Here is a 19,151-nt window from a genome sequence, read left to right as displayed (position 1 = left end):
ATAAAGAAAAAGATAGGAAGAACATAGAAATTGATATAAAAAAATAAGACAGAACTGCTAGGTAGACAATGAAAGAAAAAGAAGAGGAAAGAATGAGAAAAGCGAAGTTACACAAAGAAGGTTGTCCTGCTTTGCAGTTCCTTCAGGCTTGACTATATTTATTTTTATTGTTTCAAAGATTTTCTCAAAACAAACGTACTATATAAACTACGGCACGTGCATCAAAGAAGCCTTATCGTATAGTGAAGAATCGGACAGTGTATTTGCTATTCCAACGAGGTTAGTCTACAATTACAACTAAGTACTCGGCAACCCTTACTTAGTGTCGTTCTTTCTTCTATATCAGTCGTATTATGCTCAGTTGTTCCGGTAAATAGTAGCCCTAATACCACATTTACGTGGTGTTATCGAGAAGACAAAATATTTGGTTTAACATGACTTACTGAGATAAATATGATGCCTTTTGAAATACTTGTCAGTGCATTATTTGAGCGCATTTATTAAGGAGGTTACATGACCTGCTTGCACGATCGTATTACTCGTGCTTACCACGTTATCCTCTGTAATAGAGACTCATAAAGAGCATATGAACAAAAAACTGTTCAAAACACCACAGGACACAAAAGAAACAGAATGCGAACAGCGCTGCCTGCCTACATTTTGCTTTTTTTGTTTTCAAATTTATGCACTGCCTCTAATACAAAAGAAAATCACTCCCATAGTACCGCGTAACAAAACACAGCACAGATTGGCCACAAACCAGGTCCACATCCTAAAAAGTGCCCCATTCTATCCTCCCTTGCCCTGTCCCCGAAAAAAAAATGTCTGTCTACGGGCCTGCCACCAACAGCATAACTGGCGCAGCATTGAAAGGGTCAAAGGACAGTAATATTCAGTTAGACCCAACGAATACTCATTGAACTCCGCTACTTTTGTTTTGTGGCACTATGCGGACTCAGCCTCTTAGCCGCCAACTGAATGCGGTGCAGTTCCGTATCCGTCCATTCAGGCATCGTCGATGCATTCCAACGTAACCACGTGTCAGTTACGTTGACCCGTGCTCGCTCTCCATATGCGGTGAGCACGCGTGTCAAGTACTCGAACAGCAGGACTTCTGAAGGACTGGCATGTACCGACACGAACGTTAGGCTCAGGCACGGCTGCTGCAAAAATGCGTTGGAGAAGAGTGATGATTTGGTATTTCTGCGGTGAAATCAGATAAGAGAGCACAAATTCTAGAGTGTACATGCACCAACCAACTCACCAACAAGTTGTTTGTCTAAAATACCTGATCAACATGGAGGGCCCATTCATCAATATATATCCTTCGTCTTTGCAAATCGACGTGTGAAACTCACCGTTAGCTCAACGTGCCGCGCCAGGTTCATCGCCTTCTACCTGTGAAAGAGACTCATAGCAGAAGATGTAGGTACACTATTTAGTTTCTTAGTAGTACATTAGAGCACAGTTCTCTTTGGCTCAAACACTGTAAGTGGTATTATATGCTACCATGCTAAAAATCATTGCTTCATTTGTCGTACGTCAAGCGACATTTTCACAGTGAAGCTGTTAAGGTATATAGGCTAACTCTTCCGAACTTTTTGCTTGTGTGACACAGAAAGACTGTTGTTTGTTTAGCAACATTGCTAGTTGGGCGAGTTATAACAAGTCAATCATAATGTAGTGCAGCACAAAAAGCAGGCAATGAACGAGCGAGGTGCCGAGGACACAGCGCAGTATCGCAAATAAGGTTTATTAGATTGAGACACACGTATATACACCCACCACCACAGTGGTCTAGCGGCTAAGATACTCGGCTGCTGACCGGCTGGTCGCGGGATCGAATTCCGGCTGCGGCGGCTGCATTTCCAAAGGAGGCGGAAACATTGTATGCCCATGTTCTCAGATTGGCGTGCACTTTAAAGAACCCCAGGTGGTCGAAATTTCCGGAGCCCTCCACTACGGCGTCTCCCATAATCATATGGTGGTTTCGGGACGTTAAATCCCACAGATCAATCAATCTACGCAGATATATGAACACGAGCAAAGCAAGAAAACATAAAACCAGGAAGTAAATGGCAGAAGTCTAGACAAGTGTCGATAAGTCACGCACGTGCACTAACAGCGACCTCCTTACCACGACCCACCAAAAACAAAAGTTCTTTACGAGAAAGGCGCAAAAAAAGCATGCTTGCGCATGTGTGCTTGCATGAATTACGCTGAGGAAATCAAACGGTCGAGGAACGCATGCGTAAGCATGCCTTTCTTGCACTTTTCCGAAAAACAGCGTTTGTTTTAGGCGAATCATGCAAAGGGGGTCGCTGTTAGTACACGTGAGTGACTTATCGGCAATTTTCTAGACTTCACCTTCTTATTTTCACTTCGTGGTCTTTGTATTTCCTTGATTTGCCTGTGTATAAGTACGTGCGTCCCAATCTAATACACGTCAGTTGGACATTGCGCTTTGTCCTAGTCTCCTGGCTCCTTTGTTGTCTGCTTATTGCAATGCACTACTTCATAGTTCTTTGATGTTTGTTTTTTCTCTGGTGGTTCGCAGGTTTGTGTACACATATCTAAGACTACGCGGAATACTTACTGGTCTAATCCCTCCTCTTTTTTTGTTTTCGCTTCTGTTATATATATTTCTTCTCGTGGCTGCATTTACCTGGAGGCGACAGCTGAAGGCTTGCGTAGCTACGTTTTGGTGCTCGTTGAAGAAGTTCATTTCTTGTGTCGCCACGATTTGCTGAAAGGCACATGTTTTTTTTTGGGGGGGGGGGGGGAGGCGAAAGTGTTGAAAATCAAGGCTCTAGCTCTTGTCTTTGTAAACAAAGTGTCATGTATCCTAAAGGGTTATGTCTGTCCAATCCCAGTTGTAGCTTTGGTGCATTAAACCTTTTTCTTGCCCTTCCGGCATATCAAATAAAAATGTTAATACGTTGACCTCAATCGCATACATCATGTCTAATACCCTATGCATTGCAGGATAGCACAGCTGTATCTAGAACACCATAGGAAAGTCACCTCACAGCTTCTTCCGTCCTATGTTGAAGTGGGAAAGTGCATGCCAGATACAAACAGTACACAAGCATATTGGCAGAACTATTTCTTATCCACAAAAAAGCGTTATTTCAGATTGAAAATATTCATAGAACAATTACAGAATTATAATAGGTGACAGCGTAAGTGCTAACGAAAATCGCGTACTTTCTTTTTCTGAATATGCACAACAACAAACATAAAATAATTCCCATTGTAGCAGATTGGGTATCTAGAGTGGTTTGTAGAGAAAAAACAAAGACACAATATAGGCGATCGAGCTCTAGTTTGTAGCAAAGCAGGGTAGAAAGAAACAGCCACAGCACAACACGCGAGGTGGCTTATCAGCGTTCATATCTGCTCCTTATGTGTTTTCTGCTGCAAACCGTCCGCGAGAGAAAATTACCAGGGTGTAGCAAGCCGTAAAATATAAGGCATCAGCGAAAATTCTTGTATCGATGTACCTCTCCCCGCAGTAGTACAGTTATGCGTCAGAATCAATGGCGAAACAGCCGAACTGCACCAGCAAGCAACTTTTGATCTTCTACGGCACATACGTCCGGTGACATTTAAACGTACTAGATAAAATTTTATGAAGCCTATTGAAAGAAGATGCACCATTCAGTAGAAATACATAGCTGCACTTTACGTTTTCACTGATGCACTGCTAGTGTGCACATGTTTTACGTTCCCGCGAGTAACGCCAAAGGTAGCTTTGTGAGCGTATAGTGTGTTGTGGGTGTGTGTTCAGGCTGTTACTCTCTCGCTGTACAATGAACGAACTCACCCAAAAAAAAGCTTTGATGAAGAGCCACTCACCGGCATGGACGGCGTGAAGGCGTTTCTGAAGGGCAGCCACTCAGCTTTCAGTTGCCGGTTGGAGAATCGCTCGCAGCCGCGCTCGTCCCGGCTCTCTATCACTTTGACTCCTGCTCTGTTCACGCACCTTTCAATAGAAAAGAAGGTATTTTCAGATGGTGGAAACAGAAAATGAAGAATGCCAAAATGAACACTGAACACAAGGTGGCGGTCAAGATAAATTGATATGGGGGGTTTACATCCCAAATCATCAATTGATTACGAGAGACGCCGTAGTGGAGGGCTCCGGAAATTTCGTCCACCTGGGGTTCTTTAACCTGCACCCAAATCTGAGCACACGGGCCTACAACATTTCCGCCTCCATCTGAAATGCAGCCGCCACAGCCTGACCCGCGACCTGCGGATCAGCAGCCGAGTACCTTAGCCACTAGACCACCGCGGCGCGGCGTGCCGGTCACCATTACCGAATTAAATAAAATTTGCGGTATGCCTTGTCATTTGACCCAGAGAAATGGTTACAAAATTAGTTTAAACTAAAAAAGTTGGGCAGCCTGATATATATGTATATATATATATGTATATATATATATATATATATATATATATATATATATATATATATATATATATATATATATATATATATATATATATATATATATATATATATATATATATATATATATATATATATATATATATATATATATATATATATATGTTGTAGTGGGGGGAATTCGCAAGCCAACGACTAGTGGGACACCATCGCTGAGTGCGAAGCGCGAGCGGGTGCACGAGCTGTAGACGCTGGACTGCCCGAGCATTTGTTTCCGTACCGGCTGTCTGCCTATTACCTGTCGTCGCTATTAAACCCCCTTGCAAAGTGGTGGAAGTGTGCTGGGTACGCAAACGTGGAACTTCGAAGCCGGAAGCTGCCCACTGCATCAGCAACGCCTGATCAGACGACCGAGCAAGGCACCATCCAGCAAAGCACGGCCCAATCTCAACTGGTTATCGTGCCTACCACCCTGCGCCAACGAGATCCGCCCTTCTTCAGCGGCACCGAGGACCCTGAAAAGCTTCGTGCTATTGCCGAATTTCCTAAGCCGACTACTGTTAAAGAACTATGGAGCTTTGTGGGCCTGTGCTCCTATTTTCGTCGGTTTGTCCGGAACTTTGCCTCCATCATCGCTCCACTCACCAAACTCCTTGCTGGCCCTGCAGATCTTTCGAATTGGACAGCAGCCTGTGACGAATCCTTCGCAACACTGCGCCAACTCCATACCTCACCACCCGTACTGCGCCAACCGAAGTACACACGGATGCAAGTGGCGTCGGCCTTGGGGCAGTAGTACTCGCGCAACGCAAGCCAGGTTTTACGGAGTATGTGGTCGCCTATGCCAGCCGCGCCCTCACTAAGGCAGAAGCCAACTATTCTCTTACGGAAAAAGAGTGCCTCGCGATTGTTTTGGCGTTAAACAAGTTTCGCCCCTATTTGTACGGCCAAACTTTTGATGTGGTAAATGACCATCATGCACTCTGTTGGTTGGCTTTACTGAAAGATCCTTCCGGCCGCCTCGGACGTTGGGCACTACGCCTCCAGGAATTCGACATACGCGTCGTCTACCGATCGGGGCGAAAGCACTCTGACGCAGATGCGCTTTCACGATCACCCGTGAAATATGATTATACGAATATATATCAGCCCTGGACCTTCCCCTCTCTGCCGTCAGCGTCACAGACATGTCATCCGAACAGCGGAAGGACCCTTGAATGGCCTCGCTCTTGAATATGCTTTCTGACGCATCAACTTCCGGTTACCCGCGTGCTCTTCGCCGCCAAGCAACGCATTTCGCCATACGGGATGGCCTGTTATACCGTCGCAACTATCAAGTGGCGGGTCGTAAATGGCTGCTAGTCATACCCAGCCACATGCTGTCTGATATCTGCAAATATTTTCATGCTGAACCGCAACACGCACACGCCGGTGTGCTAAAGACGTATGAGCGGATCCGCCAACGCTACTACCGGCGGGGTATGTACACGTTTGCACGCAAACACATTCGCTCATGTTCCCAGTGTCAGCAGCGCAAGACATGCCCTTATTCACCGGTCAACTGCAGCCTTTGCCATGTCCTGCATGCCCATTTGACTGTGTAGGGATTGACCTATACGGCCCGCTACCGTGCTCTGTTGGTGGTAATCGATGGATGATTGTGGCTGCCGACCATCTGACAAGGTACGCCGAAACGGCAGTGCTACTTTCGGCTGGCGCTCATGACGTTGCAACCTTCATCTTGCACCGGTTTGTTCTTCGTCATGGTGCACCACGGGAGCTCCAGAGTGACAGAGGATGCGTATTTTTGTCCGAAGCTCTGCAGCAGCTCCTACATTCATGCCGTACGGTACACCGCACATCAACAGCCTACCACCCTTAGACGAACGGCCTAACGAAACGTTTCAACAGAACCCTCGGAGACATGCTCGCTATGTATATTGATTCCGACCACTCCAACTGGGACGTTATTCTTCCTTTCGAGACGTACGCCTACAATACGGCAATTCAATCAACAACAGGCTTTTCTCCATTTCATTTTTTCTTTTATATGGTCGTGACCCATGCAACACACTTGACACAATTCTGCCATACAATCCTGTTGCCTCCGAGTTCAGCCCAGTTTCTGAAATAGCCGAACATGCCGAAGAGTGTCGTCAGCTTGCACGGTCCTTCGCAGCCGATAACCAAGCCCTCCAAAACGATCACCACGACCATGATCTTGTTTAGAATACCTTCCCCGTCGGTTCTCTCGCGTAGCTCCGACTTCCTTTCCACTCTCCTGGACTGACTACCAAGTTTGCACCGAAGTATACGGCCCTTACCACGTCATACAGCGCCCTTCTTCTGTCACCTATGTGATTGAACCGCTCAAGCCGTCCACGGGCAAGCGCCGCCTTGGTCGTGAGACGGTCCACGTCAGACGCCTAAAGCCCTAATACGACCCTCCTGTTCTCTCGTCACCTTGAGTCGCCAGGATGGCTCGTCTTCGTCACCGGGGCATTGTAGTGGGGAATTCGCAAGGTAAGGACTAGTGGGACCATCGCTGAGTGCGAAGCGGGAGTGGGTGCACGAGCTGTAGATGCTGGACTGCCCGAACGTTTGTTGCCGTACCGGCTGTCTGCCTATTACCTGGTGGCGTCGCTATTAAACCCCCTTGATATATATAAGGCTTATAAGCAGGAGAATAACTTCAGTTGCCGCAAGGTTATAAATATGAAAGTAGATGCGCTTTCACATAACAACTGTTTATTGTGCCGACGTTTCGATGGGAACCCCGTCTTTTTCAAGGCATAATACTATTTACACATGTTCCCTGTCTTCTTATAGCCTGTCAAGACAGGAGGGAAGGGGTCAAAAGAAAAGTAAAAAAAGGAAAAAAAGACAGAAAAGAAAGAGAGAAAAAAAAGAAGAAGAAACAGCGAAACGGGAGGACAAACAATAAATAAAATATAGAAAATCTAGGAGAAGAAGCAAGACCGACACGGCGTAATTAGAAAGGGGCAGCATTTCAACAGAGTAGGGCAGAGGTTGATGAGCAATGTCATCATTGTCAACAATACCTCCCCCGCACCCACTCTTCCGCGAACGGGCAGTGAGCCGCCGTTCTTGTATTTCACCTTTCCGTGTAGTCCGCTGGCGGCTCGTTCCTCTTTGAAGTTTAGGGCAAGTTAATGGGGAGGGCTTAAGCGCTTCGAGTGCGTGCTGGTAGCGTCGGGAAGAACGAAAAAGCCGGTGATAGAGGCACCGCCATCGATATTCATTGTATGCAATGGCTCCTTGTCAGTGAAGGAACAGAATGTGCGTTGAAACTTAAAGAAGAAAAAAAAGAAAAGAAAAAGGGGGGGGGGACCGTACGACATCCGGGACCACTTATCTGTGCGTTCCGGCTGTGCTTGATGAGGCAAATCATTTCTATGCTGTCAGATGCATAGGCAAAAATAGGCAAAAAGCTTCGTTAGCGGGTAATATTATTGTCGTAATGAAACCGGACTGATTAGAGAGAAGCGTTTGCGTCTTTTAGCGGTCGTAACGCTGACAGAGTGCCTGGGTGTTCATTTATTCCGTATTTTATTGTGTTAAATTTGTAGATAAACTAAGATTCCCGTTGTTCCCGTTCTCTGATAGTTCGAAAGTTGTTTTCTAGTAGTGTAACCCTGATGTCATCAAAGCTGTGGTCTTTTAATGTGCAGTGTTTTGAAAGTGGAAGGCCTGGCAGAGATCGTACATGTGCACGATGGTTGTTGAATCTAATTCTAAACAGAGTGTCTGTCTGGCCCACGTATTGCTTGTTACATAATCAACATTCCAGGAGGTATATGACGTTGTCTGAGTCACAGTATAGTGCACCTCTAATCCTGTGCTTAAAATCCGAGTTGGTGCTTTTCGCCACTGTCGTTGTCTGCATGTGTTTGCATACCTTGCATCTGCTTTTTCCGCAAGGGTGACACCCAATGTGAGGTTTCACACCTTTCTTTGAATTTATTAAATGATCCTTTATATTTTTCGGCCGTCTGTATACAACACAAGGAGGAGAAGTGAAAATTTTGGATAGTCGCACGCTCTGTTCCAATATGTTAAAGTGTTTTCTTAGGACCTTGTTTATGTTCGGTGGGTTGCTCGTGAAAGTTAATAGCAAGTTTTTGTTGCGGTGTTGGTCGGCGTTTTTCTGGTGGTTGAGAAGAATCTGGCGGTCCAGATTTTCAGCTTTTTTGATGGCGTCATCGATGATAGCTGGCGGGTATTCTTGATCAATGAGTACTTCGCGCATATGTGTGCTGTTTCTGTGGAAGTCCTCGGTGCGGGAGCAGATTCGTCCGAATCTGTGTGCTTGGGAATAGGGAATGCTGGTCTTGCAATGTCGCGGGTGGCAGCTTTTGAAGTGCAGGTATTGTTGTCTGTCCGCAGGTTTTCCGTATACGTTAGTTACCAACGCACCATCGTCAACTCGATTGAGTACATCAAGAAAGTTTATTTGAGTGTTAGAGTAGGAGTGTGTAAAATAAATGCTGGGGTGTACCTGGTTGAATGCCTGTATGAATTTGAGGAGCTTGTTTTCCGAATGTGTCCAAATTATGAATACATCATCTAGGTACCGTTTATAGAGTAATGGTTTGACATTACAAGATAAAAGAAAATTGAACTCTATGTGGTGCATGAATATGTTAGCGTAGTTTGGGGCCATTCTTGTACCTATTGCCGTACCGCTGATTTGAATATAGTACTGGTTGTTATATTCAAAGCTGTTCAAATTGAGTACAAGTCTTGTGAAGATTTCAATTACTTTTTTGCTTGGATAAGCGACAGGGTTGTGTGTGCCATATGATTCAACAAGCGCCCTCACACCATCGTCATGGGGGATATTTGTGTAGAGTGAGCTAACATCCAATGTAACGAGAAATGCACCGTCTGGAATTTTCACGTCTGCTATTTCCGGAAGAAAGTGGTTTGCGTCACGCAAGAAGGAGTCATGTGTGGGTGGTATGTCTTTGATTAAAGAATCAATATAACTGGAAATGGGTTCCGTTAACGTTTACTGCTTGATATAATGGGTATGCCAGGTTTATTCTCTTTATGAATCTTCGGCAGCATGTAAAAACGACCAGGCGCCGCATGTACCGTAATAAGTGCCTTTTTAATCTTCGAATCAATGGCGTCTTCACGTGTGAGATCCTCTAGGGTTGTTACAATGATCTTTTTCAGCTCCGTGGTAGGGTCAAAGTCGAGGTGTTTGTAGAATTGTTTGTTATTTAGTTGTTGCTTGCCTTCCTCAATGTAGTCCGATCTATTCAGAACAACAATCGCGCCTCCTTTGTCTGCTGGTTTAATGACGAGATCTTCGCAGTTGCTCAACGTGAGTAGTGCCTCTTTTTCTCTTTTTGATATGTTATTCATGCTTGGTTTGTGCACCTTGTACGCACGTATAAAATCTTTTTGAACCGCGTTTATATAGAGATCCAGATGTCGATCTCTGTTGGCGTCTGGGGTCCATTGCCGTCCGATTACCCCACGAAAAAGTGCGTTATCTTTTTCGGGTTTATCAAAGAAATATTCCTTCAATCGTAAATTTCGTGCGAAGTTGTCTAGGTCTTTTAGGAGCGTGAATTCATCATACCTTCCGTTGCCAGGGCAGAATGTAAGTCCGCGTGATAGTATACTTAATTCTTTTTTGCTAAGTTCTTTGTCGGAAAGGTTAATAACGTTTGGCTCTTTGGGGTGTGGTGGCAAATTTTTTTGAACGTGAGATGGTTTGGTATTTTTTCTGTAAGCAGCAGTGGGTATAGCTTGTGACACATTGCCCCGCGCAAATTTCTTTCTCTTAAGTTTTTCAATTTCCTCCGTTTTTTTGTGCTCAAATACGTCAAGTTCTTTAGCTTCCCACTCCGAAAGAGAAAAGTTATTTCTTAATTTCCACTCCTCGTCTGTCAGTGCGTTTAGAGTCTTTCTACAGTGTTCGATGGTGACCTTTGTTAGCTCCTGTGTGGCGTGATCGAGAATTTCGTGCCACCGTTTCATTTCCCCTTCGGCGAAGTTATGCGTCGATGGTGTTAGCGACAAGCGCAGCCCCTTCGGAGCCGTACCCGTCAGTAAATATTGTTCGAGGCTATGCACGTGAAGTTCGTGCCGTATTCTTTTGTCAACAACTTTTCTAAGTTTAAGAAAATTCGGGCCCGTTCTATGGCCTAGTTCATCTGAAACGGATGGTGTTTGCCCACTCGCACAGCCAGTATGTCACTTTGCACAGACGCGGCGAATAGAGCCGCAAGGTGCCCGGAGGTCGTACCTGGTTTGGGTTGGAGCTCCATCCCGTTGTGCCTCCCGTGACGAGCTGGCCTGTAGACGCCTGCTGTTGGCTGCTGGTGGTTGCTGCTTGCTGTTTGATGATGGTGGCTGCTGATTTTTTCTTGCGGGTGGTTGCTTCTGGCCACTCGTTGCTGTTGATTGTGGTACAGCTGGCCGTCGTTGTTGGCCCGGATTACCGTTCGTCGCCGTTTCCGGGGTGTGTGTTGTAGGCGTTGACGACAGCCGTGGCAAGCGTGATGGCGGTTGTGCACTCGGTTAGAGGGGTCCCGACGGGGTATGCTGGCCTGTAGAAGGGGCAGCGGCTGTTTCTGGGGCTGCCTGGTTCATTTTCTTCTCTTTGCCGCCTCGACAGGTGGCATCGGAAGAGTCACGCCGCAGTGCTTGTGAGTAGGACGGCGTCTCCCGAAGCTCGTACGCCCCCGCTTCCGGTTGTGGCACGTGTTCAGGCCAGTTGTTGATGTATGGCCGCCGTAGGTCGAGGAGCAGGTTGTAGATGTTCCAGGCCAGGAGAGACACTCCAGCGAAGCTCGGGTGCAGACCATCGGCCGCGAGTACGGTCCACGGCGGGAGCGCGTCGATGCGGTGGTTCACATAGAAGACGCCCTCTCTCTCATGGCACAAACTCAGCAGTCGCAAGTTAAACTCCCGAGCCTCGAAGTTGAACCGCCTCACCGCACGCCAGTTGTGTCGGCGGAGTCGTTGGTTGGGGGCTCGTGGGAGCACTAGTGTGGCAAACACCGTAGGAATATCTGGTCTCTCATGCCGGATGCAGTCAAGGAGGGCGACGTAACGGTTGAATGCTGTAGGGGCATCCGTATTGGCCAGGTCGTTAGTTCCAATGTGCAGAATAAGGCTCGAGGTACCTTTAGAGACGAAGTCCAATAGCTCTCCGATGTCGTCAATGCATGCGCCAGGCTGGCAGATGAAGGCAGGTGAATGGGGGCTGGCCGGATCGAAGTGTTGATGCAGGTACATTAGTTGTGAGTCACCGACTATTGCAGTCGAGGCTCCGTGGATCGGAAACCTCCATGTAAGTTGTTTGCGAAAAGCGCGGGCAGCAGCCATTTGTGGTAAGGCTTATAAGCAGGAGAATAACTTCGGTTGCCGCAAGGTTATAAATATCAATGTAGATGCGCTTTCACATAACAACTGTTTATTGTGCCGACGTTTTGACGGGAACCCCGTCTTTTTCAAGGCATAATACTATTTACACATGTTCGGTGTCTTCTTATAGCCTGTCGAGACAGGAAGGAAGGGGTCAAAAGAAAAGCAAAAAAAAGGAAAAAAAGAAAGAAAAGAGAGAGAGAAAAAAAGAAGAAGAAACAGCGAAACGGGACGACAAACATTAAATAAAATATAGAAACTCTAGGAGAAGAAGCAAGACCGACACGGCGTAATTAGAAAGGGGCAGCATTTCAACAGAGTAGGGCAGAGGTAGATGAGCAATGTCATCATTGTCAACAATACCTCCCCCACACCCACTCTTCCCCGCATGGGCAGTGAGCCGCCGTTCTTGTATTTCACCTTTCCGTGTAGTCCGCTGGCGGCTCGTTCCTCTTTGAAGTTTAGGACAAGTTAATGGGGAGGGCTTAAGCGCTTCGAGTGCGTCTTGGTGGCGTCGGAAGGAACGAAAATGCCGGTGATTGAGGCACCGCCATCGATATTCATTATATGCAATGGCTCCTTGTCAGTGAAGGAACAGAATGTGCGTTAAAAATTAAAGAAGTAAAAAAAAGAAAAACAGGAGGAGGGAGACTGTACGACATCCGGGACAGTCACCACAATGTTGCGGCTCACTGGGAAAACATGCGCGCATGTATGAAAAAGTTCACGAAACCACCTAGCTGTCAGCTCCTTGTCATTGAAGGAACAGAATGTGCGTTCAAACTTAAAGAAGAAAAAAAAGAAAAGAAAAAGGGGGGGGGGGGACCGTACGACATCCGGGACCACTTATCTGTGCGTTCCGGCTGTGCTTGATGAGGCAAATCATTTCTATGTTGTCAGATGCATAGGCCGAAAGCTTTGTTAGCGGGTAATATTATTGTCGTAATGAAACCGGACTGATTAGAGAGAAGCGTTTGCGTCTTTTAGCGGTCGTAACGCTGACAGAGTGCCTGGGTGTTCATTTATTTCGTATTTTATCGTGTTAAATTTGTAGATAAAATAAGATTCCCATTGTTCCCGTCCTCTGATTGTTCGGTAGTTGTTTTCTAGTAGTGTAACCCTGATGTCATCAAAGCTGTGGTCTTTTAATGTGCAGTGTTTTGAAAGTGGAAGGCCTGGCAGAGATCGTACATGTGCCCGATGGTTGTTGAATCTAATTCTAAACGGAGTGTCTGTCTGGCCCACGTATTGCTTGTTACATACCCAACATTTCAGGAGGTATATAACGTTGTCTGAGTCACAGTCTAGTGCACCTCTAATCCTGTGCTTAAAATCCGAGTGGGTGCTTTTCGCCACATTCGTTATCTGCATGTGTTTGCATACCTTGCATCTGCTTTTTCCGCAAGGGTGACACCCAATTTGATGTTTCACACCTATCTTTGAATTTATTAAATGATCCTTTATATTTTTCGGCCGTCTGTATACAACACAAGGAGGAGAAGTGAAAATTTTGGATAGTCGCACGCTCTGTTCCAATATGTCATCGATGATAGCTAGCGGGTATTCTTGATTAAGGAGTACTTCGCGCATATGTGTGCTGTTTTTGTGGAAGTCCTCGGAGCGGGAGCAGATTCGTCGGAATCTGTGTGCTAGGGAATAGGGAATGCTGGTCTCTCAATGTCGTGGGTGGCAGCTTTTGAAGTGCAGGTATTGTTGCCTGTCCGTAGGTTTTCTGTATACGTTAGTTACCAACGCACCATCGTCAACTCGAATGAGTACATCAAGAAAGTTTATTTCAGTGTTACAGTAGGAGTGTGTAAAATAAATGCTGGGGTGTACATTCGCCTGTATGAATTTGAGGAGCTCGTTTTCCAAATGTGTCCAAATTATGAATATATCATCTAGGTACCGTTTATAGAGTAATGGTTTGATATTACAAGATGAAAGAAAATTGGACTCTACGTGGTGCATGAATATGTTAGCGTAGTTTGGGGCAATTTTTGTACCCATTTCCGTACCGCTGATTTGAAGATAGTACTGGTTGTTAAATTCAAAGCTGTTCAAATCGAGTACAAGTCTTGTGAATATTTCAATTACTTTTTTGCTTGGATAAGCGACAGGGTTGTGTGTGCCATACGATTCAACAAGCGCCCTTACACCATCGTCATGCGGGATATTTGTGTAGAGTGAGCTAGCATCCAGTGTAACGAGAAATGCGCCGTCGGGAATTTTCACGTCTCCTATTTCCCGAAGGAAGTGGTTTGTGTCACGCAAGAAGGACTCATGTGTGGTTGGTATGTCTTTGATTAAAGAATCAATATAACTGGAAATGGGTTCCGTTGACATTCCCGTATAATGGGTATGCCAGGGTTATTCTCTTTATGAATCTTCGGCAGCATGTAAAAACGACCAGGCGCCGAATGTACCGTAATAAGTGCCTTTTTAAGCTTCGAATCAATGGCGCCTTCACGTGTGAGATCCTCTAGTGTTGTTACAATGATCTTTTTGTGCTCCGTGGTAGGGTCAAAGTCGAGGTGTTTGTAGAATTGTTTGTTATTTAGTTGCCGCTTGCCTTCCTCAATGTAGTCCGATCTATTCAGAACAACAATCGCGCCTCGTTTGTCTGCTGGTTTAATGACGAGATCTTCGCAGTTGCTCAACGTGAGTAGTGACTCTTTTTCTTTTTTTTGATATGTTATTCATGCTTGGTTTGTGCACCTTGTACGCACGTATAACATCTTTTTGAACCGCGTTTATATAGAGATCCAGATGTCGATCTCTGTTGGGGTCTGGGGTCCATTGCCGTCCGATTACCCCACGAAAAAGTGCATTATCTTTTTCGGGTTTATCAAAAAAATATTCCTTCAATCGTAAATTTTGTGCGAAGTTGTCTAGGTCTTTTAGGAGCGTGAATTCATCATACCTTCCATTGCCAGGGCAGAATGTAAGTCCGCGAGATAGTATACTTCATTTTTCTTTGCCAAGTTCTTTCTCGGAAAGGTTGATAACGTTTGGCTCTTTGGGGTGTGGTGGCAAATTTTTTTGAACGTGAGATGGTTTGGTATTTTTTCTGTAAGCAGCAATGGGTATAGCTTGTGACACATTGTCCCGCGCAAATTGCTTCCTCTTAAGTTTTTCAATTTCCTCCGTTTTTTGTGCTCAAATACGTCAAGTTCTTTAGCTTTAGTGAAATACAAGAATGGCGGCTCACTGCCCATTCGGAGAAGAGTAGGGAAGACTGATTTTAGCTTTGGGATAGATTTCTCGCCCCTAGTCCGGAACGCACGGAAGCATCTTCTCGCCTTTGCTAAAGAAAAATCCGGCCCTTTCCTTCTACGGTACAAAACATTGTTTATGAGCTCTAATCGCTACGTCTTCAACTACACTACCGGAACTGTCGAACAACAATCATAGCAACCCTATTCTCACCCTAGATCGCCTAATTGTTCTGTTCTTGGTCTCAAAGCCCATCTCGGTTTTCCGGTTATATTCACTAACATTCGCAGTTTTCTTTCCAAACGCGACATGTGTTGAACCTTGCGTCTTCATCCAGTAGCAGTTCGCTTATTCTAACCAGACTTGGTTGACAGCTGACGTCACCGGCAGCGAAGTATTGGCCGACTTGCCGATCTTTAATCTCTTTTGAAAGGATCGTCCAGGCACACGTGGCGGGGGCGTTCTTAATGCCGTAAACAAATAACTCTCATGCTCTGCTATCAAAGTAGCCTCTGACCTCGAAATCCTATGGTTGATCTGTCGTTCCGCACCTCAGTCGGTGCTCTTAGGTGTACGTTACAGGCCCCCTAAAAGTAGTCCAGGATTCTCTCGCGAACTTAGTATTTTAACGAAACTGTCGATCAAATACTCAAATGCTCGCGTCCTTCTCTTTAGGGACTTTAACTTTCCGAACATCGATTGAACGAACCTAACCTCGTCAGTGCCTAATGCAACAGAAGCTAACGAATCTCTTGACGTCTGCCTAAATTTTAATCTTATTCAGCTGACATCCCAGCCTATATGAGTCCCTTCCGATACCGCCAATATTCTTGACTTAATCTTAACAACAGACCAAAGAAGCCTGTCTTCCATAACATATCATAATGAAATAAGTGATCACAAAGTCATTCACGATAATGTCAACGTTTTTCCTGAAATACGTCAAGCTCGCAGTAAAACAATTCGGCTATGTGACAAGGGGAACTATGAGGCCATCATTCGTGAACTTGATGCCTTTCTTCCGTCGTTTAAGGACGGGTTTTTGGATTGACCTAACAACAAAAAATAGTTACTTTTCAAAAAAAAACTCAACCGGTTAATTGAAAAACTCATCCCTAAGGTAACCTTTCGTCCCACCCGCCAAAAACCCTCATTTACGAAATCATTAAGAACACTTGAAGACAACAAGAAGCGCCAAGAAGCGCCACGAAGACTAAAAACAATGCTTGCGCAGGGGAAAGTACAACGTAGCAGAAAAAGCATATTTAAGAGAAGTGCGCAACGCTAAGAATTCATTCTTTCATAGTGAACTGCCTTAAATCATCACTGATTCACCCAAGCGTTTTCGGCAAGTTATAAACCTCCATGACACCCCCTGTTATCCTTACTAATCAGTATGGTCAAGAAGCAAGTAGTTTTAAATGTGCGAATATGTTTAAAGAAGCCTTTCACTCGGTCTTTACGAAGGAACCTAACCCTACTGATACGGAACTGTTCTCTGTTAGCCTGCCTGAAATGCCGCCTATATGCATAAGCTTCTCTGGTATCGTTTCTTTTATAGATAAAATAAAGTGGTCATCTGCTACTGGTGCAGAAGAAATAAATACCAAGTTCTTAAAAAACACAAAGCACATATCTGCCGAATTTTCGCTATTGCTGTTCTCCCAATCTCTGTCCACAGGAATTCTGCCTTACGACTGGAAGTGTGGGAAGGTCATTCCAGTTCACAAATCAGGTAACAGAGACTGTCCGCTAAATTACCGCCCCGTATCACTTACCAGTGTGTTGTGCAAACTCATGGAACACATCATATACTCTCAAGTCGCGCAGTTCCTTCACTGCAACCGCTTTTTATTCACTCACAACATGGATATCGAAAAGGCCTTTCATGCGAAACCCAATTAGCACTTTTTCTTCATGACCTGCATACTAACCTCGATACTAACCTACAAACAGATGCCATCTTTCTTGACTTCGAAAAGGCGTTTTACAAAGTACCCCACAAGCGCCTACTAATGAAGCTTTCTCAACTGAATCTACCACCCGACGTTCTAAACTAGATTGCCCAATTTCTGATTGACCGCTCCCAATTCGTTTCCCTTAACAATGTCCAATATAACTTGCTTCGTGTAACGTCCGGTGTACCGCAGGAGTCTGTCCTCGGTCCGCTGTCATTCCTAATATATATCAACTACTTGCCTAACAATTTACCGTGCAACATTCGCTTGTTCGCTGACGACTGTGTTATCTACAGAAAAATTAATAACAGTTCTGACCAGTGTAACCACTGGCTAATGACCCTTAATTTTCAATATGTAAATTACTTTCCTTTCATTGCCGCAAAAACCCACTCCTATTATCCTATAAAATCGCTAACATACCTGTTGTAACAAGTGACTCTTATAAATACCTTGGCGTAACACTCACCCCTGATCTTTCTTGGCGCACGCACATTACTAATATCATTTCATCGGCTAACTGGTCATTAAGATTTTTAAAATGCCATCTGCGTCACTTACTCTATCACGTAAGACTTTTGGCTTACCAATCACTAATACGACCCAAACTTGAGTACGCATCACCCATTATAACCCCTCAACAAATTTACTTATTAAACGCCATCGAAGCAGTGCAAAATCGTGCTGCGTGTTTCATTCATTCTTCTCATTCATGTGATATCAGTGTGTCATCCCTTAAAAATGAATCTGGGCAGTCCACTCTTTCGTCTCGCCGCAGAAACGCTTCACTATCACTTTACCACAAGCTTTATCAAACTTATTTCTGCTAATCTCCTTACATTGCTCCCGCCACGCTTCACGAGTCATAGACTGCCTCTCTTCCTGAAGCCTTATAAAAAGTGTAAGGTATGGCAATTTTGACCCAAGTGCAGTGATCGCTTTGTTATATTCCCTAGCAAGTGATAGCACTAGCGCACCAAGCAACAGCCTGGGGGAACGGGTCGACGCATTCATTGAGTTTGAAAACATGCAAGTCACAGAGAGTGTTCTGACCATTTCTCATGACCACAGCCAGCACATATTGCCCCACCGCGGCATTCTAGTGGCTAAGGTACTCGGCTGCTCACCCGCAGGTTGCGGGATCGAATCCTGGCTGCGGTGGCTGCATTTCCGATGGAGGCGGAAATGTAGGCCCGTGTGCTCAGATTTGGCTGCACGTTAAAAAAAACCAAGGTGGCCGAAATTTTCTAGCCTTCCACTACGGCGTCTCTCATAATCATATGGTGGTTTTGGGACGTTAAACCCCACAAATAAAAAACAGCCAGGACATAGAGAAGAGTGACTCTGAGTTTACATATTATGTCGCTGGTTACTTCGCATAAATGTGTGTGTTGAAAAAAAAGTGTGAAGCTTGTAAACAAACTTTGACAGTTCCATCCAATGAGGAGTACTCTGAAGTCGCTGAGCTCACGTGGTTTAGGGATAAGGGGGGGGGGGGTGCAATTGTGTCCACGTTGGGCGCTGTTTAACTTTGTTGAAACTCTTGAAAACTTGTTTACAAAATGCTTCAGCAACAGTAATATGCGCTGTGAAAGCATTCTGAATGTGCTGAGTTTCGCAAAGGAGAAATGCACCAGCACGATCGGATGCAATGAATATGCCACTGAGCTGATCTTTAAGGTGGTCAGTTTTTATACATCTACCCACCAGCATTTCTTCGTGAAAGAGGTTAACGTGGAGAAGCGAAACAAGAGGCCAACAATGAAGCTGCGTAAGATTAGTAAGGGTACCTAAGCAAGTAATGGTGAATATACAAATAGTAGCATGCTTTTTGAGGAAAAATATCAGCCCAAGTAAACTAAATATGAACCACAAAGATACTCTAATCACGAGCTATGGCTTGTTAGACTTGGCAACATTACTACTAGACATTTGAAACAAAAACCCAAGTAATATACGGACTGTGAAGTACATTCTCCCAGCCCAATTTAAAAAGCATACAAAAGAAATATTTCCCTAGTTTTCCTAGAAATATTTCTCTAGTGCCTAGGTTTTGATGCTAGTTCATACATTCATGTGTTGTTAAATGTTGTGTAATGCATATCGCAAAATAATTTAAACATATTCTCCCAAATGGGTTGATCGCTTCGTCGCTT

General features: G+C 44.9%; 1 protein-coding gene across 1 annotated transcript in view; it reads right to left on the bottom strand.

Annotated features, from left to right (window-relative positions):
* Positions 1-685: 685 nt before the first annotated feature.
* LOC142767663 (glycoprotein-N-acetylgalactosamine 3-beta-galactosyltransferase 1-like) overlaps positions 686-19,151 on the bottom strand; it is a 136,516-nt gene continuing 118,050 nt past the window's right edge. The window contains exons 4-5 of the mRNA XM_075869825.1: positions 3,859-3,985; positions 686-1,163 (exon numbers count right to left, since the gene is read on the bottom strand). Coding sequence (XP_075725940.1) covers positions 927-1,163; positions 3,859-3,985 — 364 coding nt within the window. The 3' untranslated portion in view covers positions 686-926. The remainder of the gene's footprint in view (positions 1,164-3,858; positions 3,986-19,151) is intronic.

The sequence above is a fragment of the Rhipicephalus microplus genome, chromosome 1 (genome assembly GCF_043290135.1).
Source record: "Rhipicephalus microplus isolate Deutch F79 chromosome 1, USDA_Rmic, whole genome shotgun sequence".
In the NCBI taxonomy this organism is placed as follows: domain Eukaryota; kingdom Metazoa; phylum Arthropoda; class Arachnida; order Ixodida; family Ixodidae; genus Rhipicephalus; species Rhipicephalus microplus.
Note: the sequence above shows the minus strand (reverse complement) of the source record. Positions and strands in the feature narration are given on the sequence as shown.